This window comes from Chionomys nivalis, chromosome 18 (genome assembly GCF_950005125.1).
Source record: "Chionomys nivalis chromosome 18, mChiNiv1.1, whole genome shotgun sequence".
Classification (NCBI taxonomy): domain Eukaryota; kingdom Metazoa; phylum Chordata; class Mammalia; order Rodentia; family Cricetidae; genus Chionomys; species Chionomys nivalis.
In genome coordinates, this window is record NC_080103.1 from 49569341 (window position 1) to 49592202 (window position 22862).

Sequence of the window (22862 nt, forward strand, 5' to 3'; positions counted from 1 at the left end):
AAGGAAGGCTGCCCTCATGAACCTTAACTGCAGATATGAATGCTGTCTTGGGCTGATGGCCTATACAGCACAAGACAGTAAGTTTGCATTGTCCTAAAATCATGGTAATTGCTTATGGAATACTCAGATGGAATTTGAACAGTACATGTTGTATGTTAAACATAAGTTCAAGAGGAACTCACAAGTACTAGAGTGATCTAAAAGTCCCTGCTCCATAATACTATGTGAGACATCCTACTTTCATTAGAAGTACGCCCAGGGAAGACAAGTGGCATGGGCACTCTTGAGTAGGACTCTTTGGCACACTGCTTTGAAAGCATCGCAAACTTCCTTCACCAGGCAGGCTGAAAGTGGCAGTTCGGCCCAAGTATCTGTGGCAGCAGCAGCTGCTGGAACAGCAGGCAGAGCCCAGGAAATGAAGGGGCTTGACGGGGAATATTTGCACATGGTCACTGGTCCAGCCTTATTATTATTAAGGATGAAGGCAGGCAGACAAACTTGGGGGCAGGGCAGAGCACCCCAGTGTGAATACAGGAAGGGAAAATCACAGCATGCGGTGACATTGACCTGAGCAGGTGGAAGAGGCTGGCTGCGAGTCAGCTGTTCCCCATTGCCCAGCTCAGCAGCCCAAGGCCTGAAGGCCAGAGGCGGAGACAGCAGGCACAGGACTGAGAGTCGCCTGCTGGAGAGCTGGCAGGGAACAGGAGAGGAGGACGGCTGCTCTTTTTGGCCCCTGCTATAGTAGAGTATAGGCACACTGCTGTGACAGGGGCAGCGGCGACAGCCACAGTGGCAGAGAGAAACTTCCCATTCCCAAATGACCAGGGCAGGTTTCATCATAGGAATAAAGAATGAATAAAAACAGGCAGGTCTCACTACATCTGACAGCAGATGGGACTCTTTGTACATACAGTACAATCACTGAAGGGTGATCTGAGGTTTAATGTGCATGGTGTGCTGAACACCTGCCAGGTTGATCTCAATACTGGAGTTGAGGGGATTCCCTAGCAAGACCCTGCACTGAGTCAGCACCATGGACAGAGTAAAAATGAAGGCCCTAGCCCCGCCTGCTTCTGACTCTGGTACTGATTCCAGCTCCTTGGCAGAAATAGGAGGAGTCCATCCATGTTTCTGGTTTCTACCGGGAATAGAACACATAGAATTTTAAATCCAGAAACAATACCAAGAATGAAACCGGACAAGTGAAGCAAAGTGGTGGTTTCAACTCCTTCCTGCCCTCTCCTCAGTGATCTCTCTACTATAAGAAACTGAAGTTTAATCAGGAAGCCTAATTGTAAGCCTAACCCTGGAGGGAGGCTTGCCAATGTTTGGAAGGACCAGTAGGAGGAAAGGGGAGCAGGGAGCACATGGGTGGCAAATCTGGCATGACTTAACAATCCTGAAGAGTGAGAATTTCTGGTGGTAGAGAAATAACATAATCATGGATTCTCAGGTACGCCTCCACTTCCCTCTCTCTCTTACTCTCTGGGAGCCTGTGAGAGCAGTGAGCACAGACCAGAGCTGCTTTATTTTTCCACATAGACCTTTAAAAGAGCTTGGATTTATTATGCCTTTAAAGTGGCCCAGGCTAATGGCTCGGCATGGATAATGCCCTGGTTTAATTGTTTAGTGCACAAGCTGCTTGTTTCTACAGTGGAATCCTCTGTAGCTACCTTTCATAGGCTACTAGAATCAATTCGGTCCTCATTCACATCTCTGCTGGAAGCAGTTGCTGCACCAAGGAGTTGCTCAGATCCCAGGGACAGTTCCTGGTGACAACACTCTAGGATTCGTGTGTGTGTGTGTGTGTGTGTGTGTGTGTGTGTGTGTGTGTAGACATATATGTTCTCATGGAAAGATGGAATAGAAATCTTTTGTCAATCACTCTGGATTCACTCTTGAGATTCTTTTCAAGGTAAGAGGCAGAGATAGTTTATCAGGATATCTGGAAAGTTCACTCAGGACTCTCACCTGCCATGAAAGTGAAAATATTCACTAATAGGAAAGACAACCTCAACAAAGGAAAGTGACCTTTATATTTCTAAGTACAAATATCCTAGATGATCCTAATGTTTATTATGACATTTCTTTCCAAGGTCACGATATTTTGTCAAATCTCCCTAAATCTTTTGACCTTCAGTATATTTGGTTCTTATTCACCATTAAGGTGTATGAAATAACCTAACCTTTATGACAAAAAAGTCTGTCAAGACATTGTTTTTTGTTTTTTTGTTTTTTGTTTTTTTGTTTGTTTTTTTGTTTGGTTTTTCGAGACAGGGTTTCTCTGTGGTTTTGGAGCCTATCCTGGAATTAGCTCTTGTAGACCAGGCTGGTCTCGAACTCACAGAGATCCGCCTGCCTCTACCTCCCAAGTGCTGGGATTAAAGGTGTGTGCCACCACCGCCCGGCTTGAAGACATTGTTTTAGAGTGGAGCTCATTTCAGCCTGGTTGAAGGTTCACATTGTCTCTATACCACACAGAACAGAAGCTGTGGGCCAAGTCACACCCTTCCTGACATAACTCACATGTGATGCTAGGTGACTATCTCTAAGAAGTCTAGCTGTAAAGTCGTGTTTCATTGAGGAGCATGTCTAGTACTTTTACTTCATCCTGGTATTCACAATACATATATACTGAACAGGATGGTTTCATGCAGAAAAAAGTCTAGAAAACCAACTTTGTTAAGCAAACGTCACAGTGTATGTTTAAGTAGAACTGGTGAACGCGTATCTCAGGGCACTGATCACTAACAATATAGAAACAAAGCCTGGTTAGTCTGTCCTATGGGTTGACCCCTTGAGTCTTCTGACACAAAAACTCACAGGGGCTAGCCACTGAGCATGACTAGTCATTTTGCCTCATAGGTGAATTGACATGATTTTTGTTGCCAAAGAGTTCTTCTACTTATTAAAATATCTTTTATTTGTGCTTTAGTTCATTCTCTCTGTCTCTGTCTCTGTTTGTCTATCTTTCTCTCCAGGGTCTGGATGTGTGTTCTAGCTATCCTGGAACTTACCAAGCTGGCCTTGCACTCACAGAGATTTGCCTGCTTCTGTCTCCTGAAAGTACTTGGATTAAATGTGTGTGCCACCATGCCAGTCACTGCTGTCATTCTTGTCTCCCAGATTATTTTTGAGTATAATATCCTAACTATAGTAACAGTAGTCCAGTGGTAACATTCCTAATGCTGATACCCTTTAATACTGTTCCCTCATGTTATGATGACCCCACCATAAAATTATTTTCATTGCAACTTCATAACTGTAATTTTGCTACTGTTGCGAATTGCAGTATAAAGATCTATGTTTCTGATTGTCTTAGCTGTCCCTTGTGAAAGGAGTCTGACCGCTCTCCCAGAAGGGTCATGAACCACTGATCTAGTTACTATTTTGGAGAAAAAATATGTTAAATTTGATATATAAGTTCTGTTTATTACTGAGATATTTATTCATGAGCTAATTTCTCACTCAGATCTTGATGTGAGGACAGTTGCTCACACTAACTATCTCTAAGGTAGAGATCAAATTCATACTCCCCAGGCCAATTGCCACATGGGCCAACAAAGGATTAATATTAGTGCTTCTGTGCTTAGTGATCTCAGCTTATAATTTTTTCCTGATAACATTAGTATATCAATGTATAAATATGGGTTTATAATTTGTAAAGAAATTAATACAACATGCACAATCAGTTTTTGATTGGTAGATGATACAAACTATTATCTTACTAATAGGACTGTGCCAGAGGTTGTATTCTAGCTCTGCACAACAGCTTACTATGGGCCCCTGGTTGATGGAGAGATGGAGAACAAAATAATATCAGAAACTGTATCTTTGGGTCCACTGCCACAAAGTGGTACTTTGTTCATTTTTATCTCTTTGTGAGGGTTTCACCAAGCCACTACAGACCCACTCCTCACAAGGGAGAATGCCCTAGCATGACTTCTGAGAAACGAAACACTGAGCTTTATTCTTGGGCTGACTCCAACCAGGCTTTGCATTCAAAATGTGGCATTGGATTTCTTGACTTCAAGGTCATGGCCAACAGGCTAAGATTTTGTTAGGTGGTCCATCTTGCCAAGAAAACTGATAATGATAAGGTGCTGTCTTCTGGCATTCTATGTTGATTGTAGGGATGGAGTATGCATTCTACATTGTTGGGTACAATTACCTCCCAGAATACAATGCATCTTCTTTCAGACATCCCAGGGAGATAATTTGGATGTAATGAAGATCTATAGTAATCAGATAATTACTATCGATTGCTCTTTAGATGTCTTGATGAGGTAATTAGGGCATACTGGAAAGAAGCTAGAACTGATTGATTGGCATGACTGTAATCTCAAAGATTTCTAATTATGTTTCTTTTCTTCTAATGGCTTATAAACAAACATCATTTTAGCTTTAGAATTTGTCAGGTGCCAGGTTCACTGGGAACATCAGCTTTCTATATTATGCTAAATAGACACTGAACATGATCAGCATAAGCTCATTATGTGTTCCTGCTGAAGCAGAAGCAACTGCAATTAACCCTCACTTCTCTTTCCCCATTCCACAAACTGTCAACGGATTCTTGTCAGAGAATAGGGTGTGCAGTGTCAGGGAAGGTATACTGGGAGAGCAGCTATGTGTAATTGTGAGCTGACTGGGTCCAGAGGTCCTACTGGGGATCTGGGGGTCTGTTGTAGTAAGCACAGAAGACTCAGGACACAGTAACATGGCTTTAGTGTCAGGGTGGCTAGCTGAATGCTCAGCTCCTGTCAAAAGTAATAGCTACTCATCTCCAGCCATGGAAGAGAGTAGGTCAATACTGTCAGACAGCTGGACCACACACTTCTCTGTGCCAGAGGGGTCTTGCCTCATGGCTTCCATTAGACACTAATTAAAGGACTCCCAATCTGAGACCATGTTCCCCATTATCCTGGTATTTCCTATGCCTCAAAGGACCTTTCAGGAGTTGGTGATGCAAGCTAAGAACTCAGGAAGCCACAGTTTCATCAAATTGTTTGCGTCTTACCCGGGACGCTGGTGAGCTCAACAGTGATGAGATGGCCATAGAGTGGTTCAGCATTCATTTGACAAAGGCAAAGCACATGCATCGCTGGGGACCTAGCAACATGGATCCAACTTGTCCACTGTATTTGTGGTTCTCTGTGTTTCATACCATGGTTGTTCTCCAGTGCTTGCAGATGGCATTCTGAATTCCTGCATTCTTGAAATCCCTCTTATTTGCTGAAATATAACCAAAAAAGACAGCCATATTTTGCTTTATATTATGTACAAATATCATTATTTTCCTGGATCCCCACTTTTAAAAGGTCATAAATTACATGATCTTCTAATCATCAAAACTCTGGTAGCACGAGAGGAGTGAAGTATAAGAGTGGTTCGCTTTGTGCATTGATATTGATAACTTATGGTGTGATGTTGTTTGGATAATTTCAGCTGTAGTTGGAAATGCTTCATTAAGTACCATTAAGTAGCTTGAAGGATGGAAGTGGGTATAAATTTTGTCTTTCTCTTACATCTTTATACTGAGGGATGAAGTATGTTTCTTCACCTAAAATTTTTGAGAGATGAGGTTTTTTTTTTAAACTTTTAAACTTTAATTGGATAACTGTTTAGCTCAGAATCTGTTGCTTAAAATCTTTACTATCTGTATCCAAATATTTTTCTGTAACAGAAGACATATATACACTATATATATATACATATACATGTGTGTGTGCCCTTTCCCTCAAATTTCAATGAAAAGATTTCTTATCTGTGTACTTGCATTTCTATCATTTTTTTTTGTATAACATGTCTTCCCATCTTCAATATCGGTCTCTTATTCTTGCCAACAAAAACAAACAAAACCTGCTTAGTTTTCTCCCATACAGTGTGATGCAAATTCTATAGGCTGCATATCAGTGGGGCCTGTTTCCATGCAAGATGACCATGGCTTCATAGTGAGAGTCTCAGATCTGCATTCATGGCCTTGCCTAAGTAAAATATGCTCTCCAAAAGACATGGTGGACGAACACATTTACTTACTGAGAGGTCTGATGGAAATTGGGCAGATCAACCAATAACATGCCTTGGTTTGGGATGTGTTCTAGGAAGTTCTACAGCTGGAGAGGCAGATGGGAGGACAGCTCCTAGAAGAACCCAAGGCTCTTCATTTTAAAGGCAGCATCCACAACCTGCGCCTGTCGATTCATGACATCGCCCATTCCCTATGGAAAAGCAAATTGCTGGCTAAGTATCAGGTGAGGCTACCAAGAGGCACTAGCTGCATGGATACAGATTTAAGGCAGATGGCTGAGATGTATAGTCTTAAGATATCTCCTTTCTTAGAATTACTCCCATGTCAACACTTATTTCTCCAAAACAGTATGTTTCCAGCATTCTTGAAAAATGCCCAATAAGCACATTTAAAGGAATGGATTCTAAAGTATTCTTCTTAACATAATTTTACTGTTATTTTCATTTTAGTAAACTTATTTTCAATGTAACCATTCACTATATTAATAGGAACCGCCTCAAATGCACCCACAAGAGGAAATGGGACACTGTTACCCTATCTAATGAACACTTGGCTTCCATCCACCTTGCTAGCTAGAACACCTGCCCACTGCAGGAGCCAGAGATTGGGGAGTGGGGGTACATCAGTGACATGACACACTGTCACTCATTAGTTCTGGATTTGCACCAGAACCTCAGTCTACACTGGCTTCTTTCATGAGTCTTCTCCTTGGCTTAATTGTCACAAGAGTATAGTAGGATTAGCACTATAAAGTAGTTCAGATGATTACAAGTGAGTATCTAGTATTGGCTTGGTGCATTTTAGGCCAAGGACTTCTCTGTGGTGACCGATTTCCAACTGGAGCAAGCCTTAGCTGCCCCTTCCCTGGGCAAAGGGAGGCTAGAGGCATGAAAAGATGTGAAATCAGCAGTGCACCCTGTGGCTAGCTTTGCTGTGCTCCAATATGTCACACCAGGGATTCCTTTTAATGAGAGATGGAGTGTGAAGGATTTATTTTAGGAACTTTTTAAGCTTTTTTAAAAATTTAGGAACTTTCTAGGCTTTTAAAAACTCTCATCTACAATGGCTGTTTTTCTAAATGAGAGGCAGGCAGCCTGGTTAGTTGTTGATTCTAGAACTTGCTTATATGGGTTCCAGGCTCAACACATCCACTTCCTCACTGTCCCACATTGGGTGTTACTTAACCTCTCTGTACTTGTGTTTTCTTATGTGAAGAGAGGTGAGGCCGTATTTGTATGTAGAGTAGTCATGAGATCGGATAAGGTGAATACCGAGAAGAAGCAGTGTTTGATGAAAACTTTCAGCATTTCTTATTTGTGGTTACCATCCTTGTATCTCCCAGGAAATTCCATTTTACCACATCTGGAGTGGCTCGCAAAGAAACCTCCACTGCACCTTCACCCTGGAAAGACTCAGCCTGAACACAGTGGAGCTGGTTTGCAAACTCTGTGTGAGGCAGGTGGAAGGAGAAGGGCAGATCTTCCAGCTCAACTGCACCGTGTCAGAGGTAAGACATTCTCGAAATCGTGGGCAGGGGCTTGGGGAGACTTTCTCTGTGGAAGCAATGTGGAGGACTTCCCAAGTGTTTAATGCAACTGGGAGAGGAATTGCTTACCAAAACAAAGTTTTCTTATACTACCCATTTAAGAGTCATTATATAACTTTCAAAAAGAGGTCTAAGAATAAGACATGGCAGCAAAATCCTGTAATCCCCAGCACTTCTGAGATTTGCTTTAAATTTAAATCCAGCTTGGCCTAAATAGTTGGTTGCAAGCAAACCATGGTCACATAGTGGGACCACCTTTTAAAACACTAAGAGACAAACACAGTGGGGTCTGAACTTCAAATGCAAGGTTTTAGTGGCATACACATGGCACTTTCCGCCAGCATCTGTCAACTGCTCCTCCTTTCTTTCATAGGGACTTCTGATTTTGTCCTAGTCCTATCCTACTGGGTGGGGTGAAGGAAAAGAGCAGTGTATGCTCCCCCAATTTTCTCCACATTGAAAGGAGAGAGCTTTTGGTCTCTTTTCTTTTTCTCACCTCAATCTCCAAATATCAGAGGATAAGCCCTTTCTCTCAGGGTGGAGAAGATACTCCAGGAATAGAAGAAAATCCATACCCTTCCTTGCTGTCACTTTTGCCTTTCTCTGTTATGATTTTCACACACTCAGCTGGGCATTTTTATACATTCATATTCCAGCAGTAACAATAGTTGCTGTTATTTCAAAACTCCCTGTAAGGAAAGAGGAGGTACCCATGACCTTCTCTGTCCCCTTGGATGCAAAGACTATGGTTTGAAAAGCGGCAAGCCTTCATGTTGGAGGAACAAAGGATGAAGAATAAGCCAAATGGTCAGAAAGCTGCCCCTCGTGGCCCCTTGGAGCTCAGCTCCATGCTGCTGCCTGAGCCACAAAGCCTAGGATAACTACAGCCAACAGTGTATGATTTAAAATACTTTTTTGTCTTGTGCATAGTGATGACTGCAATGTCAGTCTGTTCAGCCTGTCTTGCGCCACATGTCCTATTTAAAGATGATCTTCCTTAGCAAATGAGGCGGGGGTGGTGGGGGGAAGCATGTGAGCTCACTGAAGCTCCAATCTTCTTTCCCACAGCCTGTGAGGTGCAGTCATCCTCTGCTCCTGTAGTTTCATGAGACTTTTGACTCATAAACAACTTTAGTCACAGACCTCAGTGACATTCATAAGGAATGATCTCTGTGTCAGGGTGCCATGGCAACCGCCGGGCCTTTGGATGCACAGCCCTATCTCCCAGGCACACAGCACCACCCCTGCTGGCTTCGGAGGGTGTTTTCACTTTCCTGGCCCAGCAGGTCTGCAAAGTTCAATAACCACCCAGCTCCTGTGACAACAAAGGCTGTGGAATTTTGGAGGGGGGTGAGGAGTCTGGCCCTTTGATGCATGCTTTCTGTTCAGCATGAACATTTGCTGTGCACTGAAAAGGTGGATCAGATGCAGCCACAAAGAAATGAGAGCTGCTCCGAGTTCTCCCCCACCAAGCTGCTAGCTCCTCACACACAGAAAGGGCAGTTTTGCAAAGTGTGATCACAACTTAAGGACTTGTTTCTGGTGCCAACACGGAGAAAAGATTATTGGTTTTGCAACTTGGCAGACAGCTCAGAGGCCAACCCTGTAGTCACGCGCCAGTCATTTGCCCATGTGTGACAGACAAGCAAAGTTACTGAGGATGGAAGAAGAGACCAGACTGGGGAAGACACTGGGGATTAAGGGGCACTCTACAGCTTGTCCTTCTGGGTCACTGAGCTCCACCATTGTGGTTTGCATTTGAAAGCAGGTTGGATTTTAGGAGGAGGGAGTAGGGATCGGGCACTGATGGTAGAGCAATATGAGGCTCTATATGGATTAATAAAGGGCTCTGAGGAGTCCAGTGACCCAAGTCCTCATCAGAGACAAGATCCCGCATGGTTCACAAACTAATACAGAGAAAAGGCTTCATCTGTGGTTACCTTCCTCTGAGCCTTGCTCCTTCCACCACAAGGCAAGGGAACAGGTTCTAAGGGGTCCTATTTCCAATATCATAACCCCCAGAGTGATCTGTCTTCTTAGGAATATGCTGCCTTTCCCCACTAGCCACCTACTAATGAGGTCATTCACCGGCAGTCATTTATAAAAGCGCACAACTTGGGGCCTCTTGAGCCTGGAGCAGAACTTTGTGCCCACCACAGAGACCAGGCTGTATAGAGCACACACCATGGTTTTCTCAGAAGCTTCCTATATTCCCTTTACCAGATAGTCCTTGAAGGCCTCTAACTGCAGAGAGGAAGTTTAAGAAGGAAAATGCCCAAAAACCTAAAATACTGGGGCGAATGAATATCAAGATGAAAATAATTATGAAAGATATTTCACTTTTTGTTTCTTTAGACTCAGATGGGGTGACAACATTGCCCAAAGTGAAAATATGGTACAGAGAAGGAAGAAACTCGTGGAATTTTGCTGTAGGCTTTGATGTCATTGTAGCTGTACACAAAGGCCTATCACATTAAAGTCCCAAGTAGACAGTCCACTGGGAAGGTACCCAAATATCTTCCCCTTTATCATTTACTGATGCTGAACCTGGCATACCATTGCTCATTAGTGCTGTTGGGAAAATTCAATATGTGGGTTTTTAAGAACTGTCATAAATATAACTTGCTACATGGCACATGATCATATCCACCATTCTTGTTATTGGAATAACTGGCTTTAGTAGGCATTGCCCCCTAATCTGTGGGATACACTGGAGGCCAAGGTATCAGATGCCCTTTTCTCAAAAAAGAAGATACTACTCAGATTGCAGGGATGGTTCAGGGCTAAGAGCTGCTCTTGCCAGAGACGTGTGTGCAAGTCCAGTACCTATAATGCAGTTCATAACTATCTGTAACTCCAGTTCCAGGAAATCTAATGTTCTTTTCTATACTCCTGGACCTCTGTGTACAAAATGGTGCACACACATACATATAGACAAAACACTCATATACATTAAATATAAATAAATAATCTTAAGATGTAAAGGGGTTTCATGACTGTCATAGTCTATATGAAGAAAATCACCATCCACCTAAGGGTGTAGCTGGAGATTCAGTCCAGTAGTAGAGCACATGTGTGATGCATAGAATGTGTGTGATCACCCGGAACAGATGTTTTGTTAATGTTGAAAAATCATATGTTTAACTAAGAGAATTATAACATCAAAAGCAGATGGTACCGATATCATAAAAGATTACTGTAATAAACATTCTGTGAGAATAATCTCTACTTTTACCTGGAAAGTAAAGGAAAAACTCATAGCAACTGAAATTATTATGTGGAATTTAGACATAAATGTGTACATGTATTTTTCTGATTCCCTTAAAGGTATGATATAAGTATACTTTCAGTATAAGAGTAGTATAGAGCATGCTTCATAGACACAGAATGCCATAGGCAGAGTAGTCAGGTTAGGTGTTATGGCAATGTATGCATAAAATAGTGCTGGCTCCTTACTCCACACAATGAGTTGAATGTGAGAGAGTATCCTGAGATCCATGGCTACTTTAGATCCATGGCCATTATAGTCTTCAAGGTTTACCAATGGGAAGAATCAAGACCTTATTCATAGTTGGAAGGAAGCCTAACACACCAATCTACAGGAGAGCTCAGAAATGGGCTTCATTGTCCCCCTACCATGGAAAAAGCATTTCGTTCCACTTCAGCAAACAGTAATTGAGTAAATTCAATGTACAAGTCACAGTGTGAGTTCAACACCATAGGGGAACCTGTTTACAAAACAACAAATAAAATACTCTGCCTGCTGAGAAATTTAAGAGACCAAAGGAAGTCATAGTCCATCCAGTCTGGGATGGGATCAGATTATGGAGTGAAGGAAGCAGAATTGTAGGGTTCCCCTGTTCTTAGAAGAATTAGAGTTCAATTTCCACCTTCACCTCTGGGGCTCCATGCAGCCCTAGGCAGGGGGTGTATATACCCCTTACTGCTTAATAAGAACTAGTGAGTAAACTTTCAAAGAAGTGTCAAAAAAAGGCTGCTAGTTATTTTCCAGCTGCTTGGCAGCTCAGACCTGAAGTAATCACATGGAAACTGTATTGATTAAATCACTGCTTGGCCCATTAGCTCTAGCTTCTTTTGGGCTAACTCCTACATCTTAATTTAACCCATCCCCATTAATCTGTGCATCACCACAAGGCCGTGGCCTACCAAACAAGTTTCAGCATGTCTGTCTCCAGCCACAGCTCCATGGCTTCTGACTCTGCCCCTTTCTCTCTCAGCATTCAGTTTAGTTTTCCCTGTCTAGCTCTGGTCCCCTATAGCTCTGCTCTAGGCCCAATGCAGTTCCTTTATTAACCAATGATAGTCACAGCATACAGAGGGTAATACCACATCAAAGAAAAACTAATGCCAATACCTCTCAAACTATTCCACAGTTTTCAATAGAGGGTACTTTTGTAAGCTGATTCTGTGACACCAGAATTGCCATTTAAGACAATAAGATATACACATAACTGTCGACAATTACTTATGACAAAACTGACACAAAAATTCTCAAAAAAATTCTGATCAAGAGGTTTTATCTCAGAGATGAAAGGATGACTTAGTATGTGTAATCTATACATCATCTATTATATGGATAGAATAAAGGATGTAAATTATATAAACATCTCTGATGTAGGAAAGGCATAACACAATTCAACAACTCTACATATTAAAAAAAAAACCTTGAACAGGTTATATATGGAAGGAGCATACCTGAGCATAAAAGATTATGTATGGTAAACTCACAATTGTATCATACTGATTAGGGAAAAGCTGAAGGCATTTCTTCTAAGACAGAGCAAATATATAGATATCTACCCTTATATCTCTTACCTAGCATAATACAAGAAGTTTGTCCAGAGCAATTTGGCAAGAGGAAAGGAGGAAAAGACAAAGAGGAAAGGAAAACTTAAAGTCTCCCTTATACTTGTGGTACAATTTTATCCACAGAAAAACAGACTCCAGAGAGTATTATAATTGATAATTTCAGTAGTCAGATACAAAACTTGCAAAAATCAATTGCTTATCAATGATGATGATGAACTTCAGAAAGAAATCATGACTACATTTGGTTTACATTAGCCAAAGAAGGAAAAAATATAATGGGTAAACTTAATGAAGGCAGTAAAACCTTCAACAATGAAAAGCTCAAGGCACTAATGAAATATAATGAACAACACACACACATACAAGATGAACAAAACTCCTATGTCCATGTATCAGAAAAATTAACGTTCTTAAAATGACTATACTACCCAGAGTAGCCTTCAGGTTCAACACACCATAAAATTCATAAGGATTAAAAATAAATATTTAAAGTACCTAAAGCAGTGCTAAGTGAAGAGAGCAAAACTGGGGGCATCACAGTCCCTGATTTTAACATATGCTGTGACGTCATAGAAGATCAAACAATGCACTGTCAGCACACAGACACATAAACCAGTCAAACTCATTGCATCTCAGAAATACATACATAAGTTTATACCCAGATACTTCTCAAAAGAGGCACCAAAGATGCACACTGGACTGACAACAACCTCTTCAATAAATGGTGTTGGGTAAACCCAACACATGAAGAAGACTGAGACATAATCCTCCTCATTCCTCATCCTCTACAAAAAACGAAACCAAATTGGAACAAAACCCAAGGGTTTGGACCTGAAACCTTGAAACTACTGGAAGAAAACAGTGAAAACAACTCAAAACCTTGGTAAAGGTGCTGAATTTTCTGGATAGGAAGCCAAAATCACAGGAAATGGGGCAAAAATTGACAGCTAGAACCACCTCCAACTACAAGACACACATACATGCCTATACATGGGGGCAAAATTTGAAAATTGGAACTTCATGTGAGCTAAAGGACATTAAACACTTCCCTCAGTGAAGGAATACGAGAGGGGTGGAGGAGAGTAGGGCACAGGAGTGAGCACTGTAGGAGCACAGCAGGACTAGAGTGCACGGTGGCAAACAGGCAAACAGTAGGAAGATAATGTGCGCAACAATGATAAGGAGACTCTGGGGACAAGAGTCAGTGTGCTACATAAGCCAATTTGCCCCTATTGAGACATTTACCTTCCGTGTTACCCAAGGATAATCAGGTACTTGAGGGACTGGTAGATTTCCCTTCCAGGCCTAAAGAGTAGTCATGACTGTAATTTCCCATAAAGTAAGTAGACTTGAACCTGGGCGAGGTGTCTAAACTGGGACAATAGTGTGGGGCTCCTCTAATTTACCCATGCATACTGCTGTGTCCAATATATGGGCTGCGACGCTTAAATTCTAACATCTCAAACATGAATCCACTAGTAAGCATTGCTACAGGCCCCCAGTGACACTCTGCTTGCCTTTTTGAAGCTCCGTGACCCTGGAAGTTATGAACTCATGCTTCTTGGCAGAGCACTGTGCCTGCAGGGAAAGAGCTGCAGGTTGTGAGTCTCATCAGAGCTTTCTAATCCTGCTGGAAGCTTCTGAGCTTCAGCCCACAGTCTAACCATGGAGCCAAAGCTAACACAGAGGAGCCAATGGCATCTGTTTGCCAAGCTATGGATTTTGAGCCCTGATATGTTGATCACAGCCAACACTATTGTGTATATTATGTGATTTAAAAAAAAAAATGTTCCCGAACTCCTTAACAAGCCCTATCCAGAAGAATTATAGGAGTTGAAAAATCAGCACTGGCTGCTGATCCCCAAAACAGCAGACCACACTGTGGCCCACACTTAGGAGGCTGCCAGTTGAGATGCCACCTGTCCCTCAAAGCCCCAGCACTGACAAGTCTGCAGAGACATCAGAATCAAGGCAGGACATGGGGCCCAGACAGCAGTGGTGTTCACCCCTAGGCTGAGCACTTAGCCAGATATCACAGACTTCCTGATGGCCAGACCTCTGGGGTTAGTGTTTCCTCCAGCAACTAGATGTGCACACCAAGGAGTTACCTGCTCTAAAGAAGGAAGGGGAGGAGAAAAAGAGGAGGGGATGGACATTTAAAGCAGATTCAGGAGATTTCCTGTTCTGAGCTTCAGCCCACAGTCTAGCCATGCCTGCTCCCAGGCAGCATTTCCTCTTGCTTTCAGACAAGCAGAAATGATAAGAAAATGATTAGAGTTTCTCTTGCCGATGAAATTTAGATTTTTGCATTTATGCTGTTTTATGAGCTGAAACTCTTCTCAGAGACAATTTATGGTTTTTGCTACTAAAATTGGATTAAAAAAATAAGCAAGCAAGTTCAGCAATTAGAGGACACCATTAGTGGCTTGCCCAAAAGCAATATTCTGTGTTTACCATTTTCTTTTTAAAAAGTTCGTCTTAATTTGGTATCTCTTAGCCTTGTCCCATTTTATCAAGCAAGAACCGAAGGGAGCCACCTTCATAGGGCTAGATGGAGTTTCCTGAGTGTTTACCCAGGGATGCCTTCAGGGTTAGATGGTTTCCAGAAGTTCTTCCTCATCTCAGATCTATTTATTCATTTAGAAATAACTTCCCCTTTGAACATTTCCAACACCTACACCTGGAACACAGATATCCCCCTTCTCTCCTGGAGAGTCTCATCAGAGGAACAATCATGAAATCTCACCAGAGCTTCTCTCCTGCCTAGCCCTGAGCAATGACCCCTGAATACAACAGGCTATGCAAAACTACCTCCAAATGCCACCCCACTTCTGCTTCCCAACTGCCAATAGTAACCCACTACTTCCAGGCCAGGAAGAAACTGTCCTCCCTGAAGAGAACAGAGCTCACTCTCTGTCTCTATCTCAGTTTACTGAGAGTCAAGCATTATGTTGACTGATTCAACAGGGATTGCATTTGTCTTCTGAAAATGAAGTCATGCTGTTCCTACAGGAACCTACTGGCATCGATTTGCCTCTGCTGGATCCTGCAAGCACCATCACCACTGTCACAGGACCTAGTGCTTTCAGCATCCCTCTACCTATCCGGCAGAAGCTGTGCAGCAGCCTGGATGCCCCCCAGACAAGAGGCCATGACTGGAGGATGCTGGCCCATAAACTCAAACTGGACAGGTGAGTGTGTCCAGGCTTCTGGACCTGTTGCTTTTATTAGCAAAGGTCTCCAGTACTGAAAACAGTTAGATAGGAAGAAGCATTCCGTTTCTTTTTCTTCCCACTACATATCTGTTTACATTTTCATTCTTAAAGTATGCATTAAGTTCCTTTACACCTTGAACCATATGCTTCCCAACAGTTCCAAGAGAAGTTCTAGGTTATATAACATTTATCATAATCTATTTGTCTAGCTCATGTGCTAAGTACTCCTAAATATCATGTCTATTCAGTAATTATTGTTCATCGCCAGTTGAAGAATTCGTAATGTGGGCTGAATAATTTACATGCTCACACAACATTTGAATTAAGCTATGAAGTGACCCCAAGAGCATCTACTTTGCAGAATGTAGCTGTCACCTCCAAACAAGAGCTGTGGCATGACCTGTCAAAGATCATTAAAGCTTGAGCTGGACAGAAAACATAAGCCTCTTGATTTCCTGTTTAGGACAAAACCTACAGACACATTGTCTCTTAAATTATCTTATTCAGAGTTGAGGTTAACAAAGTTAAACAGCATGTGCCCTGTCTGGGGCTGATCTAATTAAGTATAGAGCAATCATTTAGTGGGGTTCACTACAATCCACAGGGGGACTGAAATACTTACTTCAAGAAAGACAGGTTTGGCCCAGAAGCAGAGGAGAAACCATACTGTAAACAGCCCTGTAAATCACATCCTTTAGCATATTTTCCCATTCCGAATTGCAGGTACTTGAATTACTTTGCCACCAAATCAAGCCCAACTGGTGTGATCCTGGATCTCTGGGAAGCACAAAACTTCCCAGATGGAAACCTGAGCATGCTGGCAGCTGTCCTGGAAGAAATGGGAAGACATGAAACAGTAGCGTCCTTAGCGGCAGAAGGGCAGTATTGACCGGCCATACTGGAATTGAGGGACAAAGTTACACACAGGGAGTCTGTGTCCAGGGGAACCACAGCTGAGGAGGAAATCCAGATGGGACCAAGGCACTTTTCAGGCAAGATGACAGCAGGAAAGGTGGGGGACAGACACAACCACCAAGGTACACGCCCACTTCATTCGGACAGCACCACCACGGGAGTTAAGAAAAATTGTGTAAATTTGTACCTTGAATTTAGAAGTCAATCTAATTTTCTCTTCGTTGGGCTGTATGCTGTATGGTACAGGATCTTACAGTTTCCTAGGAAACGCTTTTTATTGCTATCCAGATGTATGGATAAACTTTCTTAACAAACCCAGTTTCTACAAACGTTGTTTACATCTAATTGGACAGGGATGCAGACACTGTCCATGGCTTGTTCTATTTTTGTTCCAATCATTTGAAGTTGAAGCTGTGGACAGTTTGTTGAGTCTATTTCAGATTAGTAATTTACAGAGAAATCACAGACTTTTGCTACAAATCGTGTACACCAAGTGTCTCAGATAACCCTCCCATCAGTGTTCTGCTTCTGGAACTTGTCGGACCAGTGTTGGCATTTGTATCAGGGAAGTGGAGAATCTAAAAGGAGAAATGACTAAGATTCCTTATGCCATAAGGTAACCAAATTGGCTTACTTTGGGAACAGAGCTGTAGCATTGCAGGGAAGAGAGTGATCATGTTCCTCCACACAAACATCTGTACCACATGTGTTTGTAATATGCAATTTCAAGTGTTTTTTAAAAATATTATTATTGATGATTATTACAAATATTCTAGTAAAAAGTTTTTCTTTTGTTTTAGTTAGCAGTACTGTTAGTATTTGGTATTGACTAGACCTGTCTCCCTTTCTTGCTTAAAGAGGTGGGCGTGGTCACAAGTTTAGTTCAATAGGCTTTGTTCCTTGACATTTAATACAGAGACTGAAATGTTCGCTGGCTGTCTGCTTTTGCAGCGTGTTAAGGCAGTCTTTCTGTTCTGAATCTTATCATGAGGAGGGTTCTCTATGTAAAGCTCATTTAATCTTGTGGCGGTCTATTATCTGAGAGACAGTGTGGTTTGTGGGCAATAGTTTCTGAACTAGGAATCAGGAAACCAATTATCATTCTGGAGTTGGTCACTGTCTGACTGTGTGACCTTAGGGAAAAACATTAGAACTCACTGTAGCTCACTATTTAACTGTAAACCATGGGGTGAGATCTGATCATCTCAAGATTCCAGAATGCTAAACTCCCATTGTGATGTCATCAGTCTTGTTCATCAGTTTGAAGACTATTAGAAACACTGGCCTGGACCATTCATCCCCACAGCCTTTTGTTGGAATGTATTCAATCTTTCAGACAGTATTGACTTGAGAGGGGATTACTTCAACCTGCATACATTTATTTGGTTCCTTGTATCATGGTTGCATGTTGTTGTTCACTGAGAGATGGCATACTTTTATTATCATTGTCTTGTCCTCTGGAGGGAGGAGGGCTACACCCAGCCTTCCAAATAGTTGTGAATCTACTTCACTCATTTATTGATCTCTGGATCTCAAGACCATTTCTACAAGGCACCCATGCAGCTGAAGGAATTGGTACAGTTTCTCTTCCATCATTAATCTTTAATATTCAGTTGTATTTACAGAGTTTAATTAGCTCTTTTATCCTCAAAAAGTTAGTGATACAAACTATGAGTTTTCCTTAGAACCATCATGAACTTCATTCAGCAGATGGAGAATGAAAACTTAGCAGCCCCAGTCACAGTTAGCCAAACAAGGGAGCACCCATGTCCTTAAACCAGAGCCTTCAAAACATGGCTGTGGCATACTTTGGGGCTGGAAGTATCTAGTATGCAGAATGGATTCCAGTTAGAAATCATTTTGCCCATTTTCTCTCCTATTTCTGTTACTTCTCGATATTCTCTGACTCTTCCGTCTTGGTCATTAAAGAACTGTGGACACAGTTGTGGATGCTCTTCATTCATGTTTTTTATCCTCTTTTGGATATGTATTCTATATTCTCATTCTTTAACCATTAGAATATTCATATGTACAAATACTGGTCCAAGGGGAATTCTGTACTCTAAAACAAGCTCACTGACTGATGTCTATAACAATGAGTTGATTCTAACTATTAAGAATTTAGACAGATACTCTTAAGAAGCAAGAAGAAAGAGCTGAGCACTGCTGCCTCTTGAAACAAATGTGAAGATTCCTCTTCAGTATTGGGATTTGGGAATCATTATAGAAATCAAAACCTAGAGCTGTGTTCTGGATATTTTTTATAACTTCAAAGCTTTGTAAGAAATAGAGAGGAGCAAATGTGTTACTATTCTGGTTAATCTATCCCAAAAACTGCTAAGTCACCAAGAGAAATATTAAATACAACCAGAGTGACACCGTGGAAGCTTTTGAGGGTCATCATGTTCAAGCATCTGGAGATAGTTGCTTTTTTATTCTATCTCCTTTAACAGGAAAGGGAGAATGAGTGATCTCTTAATGAGGTACTCATTTGTTATAAAACTACTTCCTGTCATGTGAATGACAGTTTCCAAACTAGAAAATACAACATCAAATGTGTACACTATTTTCCTTTGGAAAAAAGTAACGGTTGTCAGATCACTGCTCTCCGGCACACAAGGTTCACCTGCCACAGTTCATCTCAGAAGGAACATCATCATTACCTCTACGGCATGCCTGGCTTCCACACAGCCTTGAGGAAAGCTGTGCTCAATGAATGTGGGTAGAAAAACTAATCTTTTGTGTATGGTGCCATCTAGTGGCCTACAACATAGTTACTCAGTTTAACATACAGCATACTAAAAGTTAACAGAGAGTAAGTACCTCTTGAGTTTGGCAAAAGATTCGTGACAAATAGACATCGGGAAATTTTCCTTTCAAGTGTGTAACTTCTTTATTCAATACCCATTCAGTTAAGTCACCTATTTCAAAATTCTGTAGTACATCATCTACCTGCTCATACACACCTTAAGCTACTTTCCTGTAACTTTATACAAAATCTATATGAGGTTTTGAAGTCTTTTTTATTTATGAATCCCATTGAGCTTTGCATATTTAAAATCTTTTAATTCCAAAAATAGTAACTTTTAGAAGCATAAACTGTATTCATTGAGGAGATTCCCCTGCCCCACAACTACACACACTCAAACACATGGCATCTCCTTGGGAGCTTTGTTGATTTAATATTTCGAGATATATTCTCGCTAGGCATCTCAGGATAGCCTCAAATCCATGATACTATTTTCATAGGTTCTCTTTTAAGCATCTACCATTGAACCCGCTTTAAAAATCTTTGTACTTGTAGAATGTTGTGTCTGCAGAAAGGGAAATTGTGGCTGTTGATTAAGAAGAATGATCTTCAGATCATGCTGATCTTCTAAGATCAGGAATGTAACATCAGAGGCATCATGTTCTCATATTTTTCTACTCATGACATTAATTCCAATTAACTTGATAGCCGTGTACATGATGATGACAAGCATAGGTCAAGTAACTCAGAGCCACAGATCTTCAAAGCAGACACATTACCTCTGCTATCCAAAGAATCCATCGTCACCTGAGCAAATTCATCTCTTGAAGGAAAGGATACTTTGGGGGGATGACAGGTCCAGAACCAAACTGTATTATTAGCTATTTTCTTATATGCTATGATTCTATAGTTTTTAATCATTCCACTATAAAAGAGTAGAGACTTTTTAAGGGAAAGTCACAACGACTACATTGAGGACCCTCTAGATTTCTAGAGTTCAGATTCTAGACATTCAATGGTTTTAAAGACATCTTTTTTCTAAAATAAATTGAAAAGGGAACATTCGGAGGGTGGGATCTGGACACGTCACTTCCGGAGAAAAGCAGGCAGGCTCTTGTATTACATCTTGGGGTGTCTCTGTTGAGGACCTGGCAGCTGTGCTCTCGGGCCACTCACACCTCCACACTCACAGGATGAAGGGGACTTATAAGGACAATGTCTTGTCCCTGAATTCATACATCCACACAGCCCATGCTCTGGGGCTAATCAATGTAGAACCCAAGAAGGATGTTGGAGAGTTGTGATGAAAATAGAAAAGGTTTACTTGTTCCAAGTCTTCAAGATGAACACAAATTTGACCTGAGCAATTGCTCCAGACACACAATCCATTTAGAAGGCAATATTGGTGTAAATCCAAGGCCAGTGGCAGAAAGGAGGACTACAGAAACATGATGGGGGTGGAATTAGGCTTGAGACGTCTTTTTTGAAAAGCTTGGCAAATCTTCTAGAACATCACTGTTCAAACAAGTCATTTGTAAAGATGACAATGGCCAATGAGCATCTTATTTTATAGACCCAAAAGGAAAACTATTTTTATTATTATCTCGTTAATAAAACTGGTTTTGCCTTCCGAGTGCCTCGTGGGACCAACTATCTTATTCCTTTGGTTTTGTATTGCTTTTGTATTTTTAAAGCATACTGAGCTGACATTGACTGAAAACCTTCTAACTTCCCTTCTGTGCAATGAAATGGTGTTTCTCTGCCCCTGAGAGATGTGTTTGTATTATCTCTGCTTATACTGATCACCTTGACAGTTCCCCAGCAATTTTTTTGATGGAATTGGGACTATGGGAAATATACACATCATAACCAATACTAATTGGTTAAGTTCATGTTCATATAGGCTAAATAAGCCACATGAAGTCATAACTGTTTCCAAAAAGCTGACAACTAGGCTCACTTGCTTTGTAAGCGTGGAGAAGGCCTGCAGGTGCCTGGGTGGAGTATCTCTTCAGACTAACAGTGCAGCTATGGATCCTTTGGTATTATTGGCCATCACCCTTGTTTTGAAAACTTACTGCCATAGTCTTCAGAACGTTCACTGGGCTTGTCTGCTTTCTTTATTGAGCTGTGGTGGGATAGTAATGGGCTCCTTCAACCAACAGTATTTTCTGTCAGACGCCTATTTAATGTGGTTGGGGAAGTATCCTCAGGACAAACAAACACACTCCATAAACATAAAAGCAGGCAAACCCAATGAGACACTACCTGCAATTCTTCAGTATATTCAACTATATATACTAAAGGGATCTGTCCCAAGACCATCCAGAATACTCAACTGGAAGTCCTTGCCATATATGAGGACAGTCATGGCCCAACCCACTAGTTGTTCAGTGGAAAACCAGAGAGTGTATGAAATACAATCAACTGTCCACCAGCCATGCTATTTGCTATGGTGCACCAGCTTTTTATATATGATTTGAGAATTTGTGCTATGGAAGAATCATAAATTGCCCACAACAGTACTGTTGGGCCATTTTATATTAGCCTAAACCATGTGTCATCTTTCCATATCAAAGGCCTAATGCCATGGAGCCTGGTGACACCCAGCAGTGGTGACTGTGAACCGTGGGCTGGTTGCACTGATCAGCAGCCTAAGGGTGATGAGATCTTGGCCTTTGATCTTCACTCAGCACTATGAAGCGGCAACATCAAAGCATCATGATGAGCTGTATGTTAAACCAGTTTTAAGGCAGCATACAAAACAAGAACTCCACAGCCAGTAGAAAATGCCTTTGCCGGTTTTGTGTTTCTGCAGTCATTAATAGGACCTGTAACTGTATACATATGGACTTTCATATTTTCCTTCAGATCTTGGAAAAGAAAGAGGAGCCATTTGAACATAAGACTTGTATGCCTTCTTTCACTTTTTCCTAGACCTACTATGGGTAGCAATGCCCTCAACCTCCAGTCAATGTGTTTAGCCAAGTTGCAGGGAATATCATCACTGTGTGTGTGTGTGTGTGCATCGTGTGTGTGTTGGGTATCACGGTGTTGTATGTATTGAACTTAATGTTGAGCTGGAGGGAACCAGTAACCTTCCTCTTTGTTCTAAAGATGAAAACCAATATTCATCAGAAAACAATCCCCAGCTCTCTGCTAAAGAGAGGATGGGTCACCCTTGTACTGTCTTCTTTCAACCAGCTCAACTTTATAAGTATCAGGTTAAAAGTTTATGCTTTGTCTGTTTTTCTTTTTTTAGCAAAAACAACACAACCTTGGCTTCTCAGATATGGAACACTTCTTTGTTATAGATTTCTGTCTTGCTGTATCTTCTATGCAATTCCTTTTCTAATGACCCCTGGTGGCAGAGGAGTGCTCTGCAGCATTCCGCTCATCGCCTTGCTGTGTGGTGGAGGTGAGGGATACCAGCGTTGGGTGTGCCTCTTTTCTCTCCCCAGTTGCCTCACCCAATTTTCCTGCAGTCCCCTTGGTTTGTAAATTGCCTGCATTTATTCTGTCAGCCAACATGTACAAAATGTAAGAAAGAATTTTTAAACAGGTAATAAATTATATTTA

The 22862-nt window shown here is 41.5% G+C and overlaps 1 protein-coding gene across 2 annotated transcripts in view; it reads left to right on the plus strand.

The window, feature by feature from the left end:
- Unc5c (unc-5 netrin receptor C) overlaps window positions 1–22862 on the plus strand; it is a 331379-nt gene extending 308517 nt beyond the window's left edge. For both annotated transcript variants that reach the window (XM_057793455.1, XM_057793456.1), the window contains 4 exons: window positions 6102–6251; window positions 7371–7535; window positions 15417–15595; window positions 16343–22862. In XM_057793455.1, the coding sequence (XP_057649438.1) occupies window positions 6102–6251; window positions 7371–7535; window positions 15417–15595; window positions 16343–16508 (660 nt within the window). In that variant the 3' untranslated portion in view covers window positions 16509–22862. The remainder of the gene's footprint in view (window positions 1–6101; window positions 6252–7370; window positions 7536–15416; window positions 15596–16342) is intronic.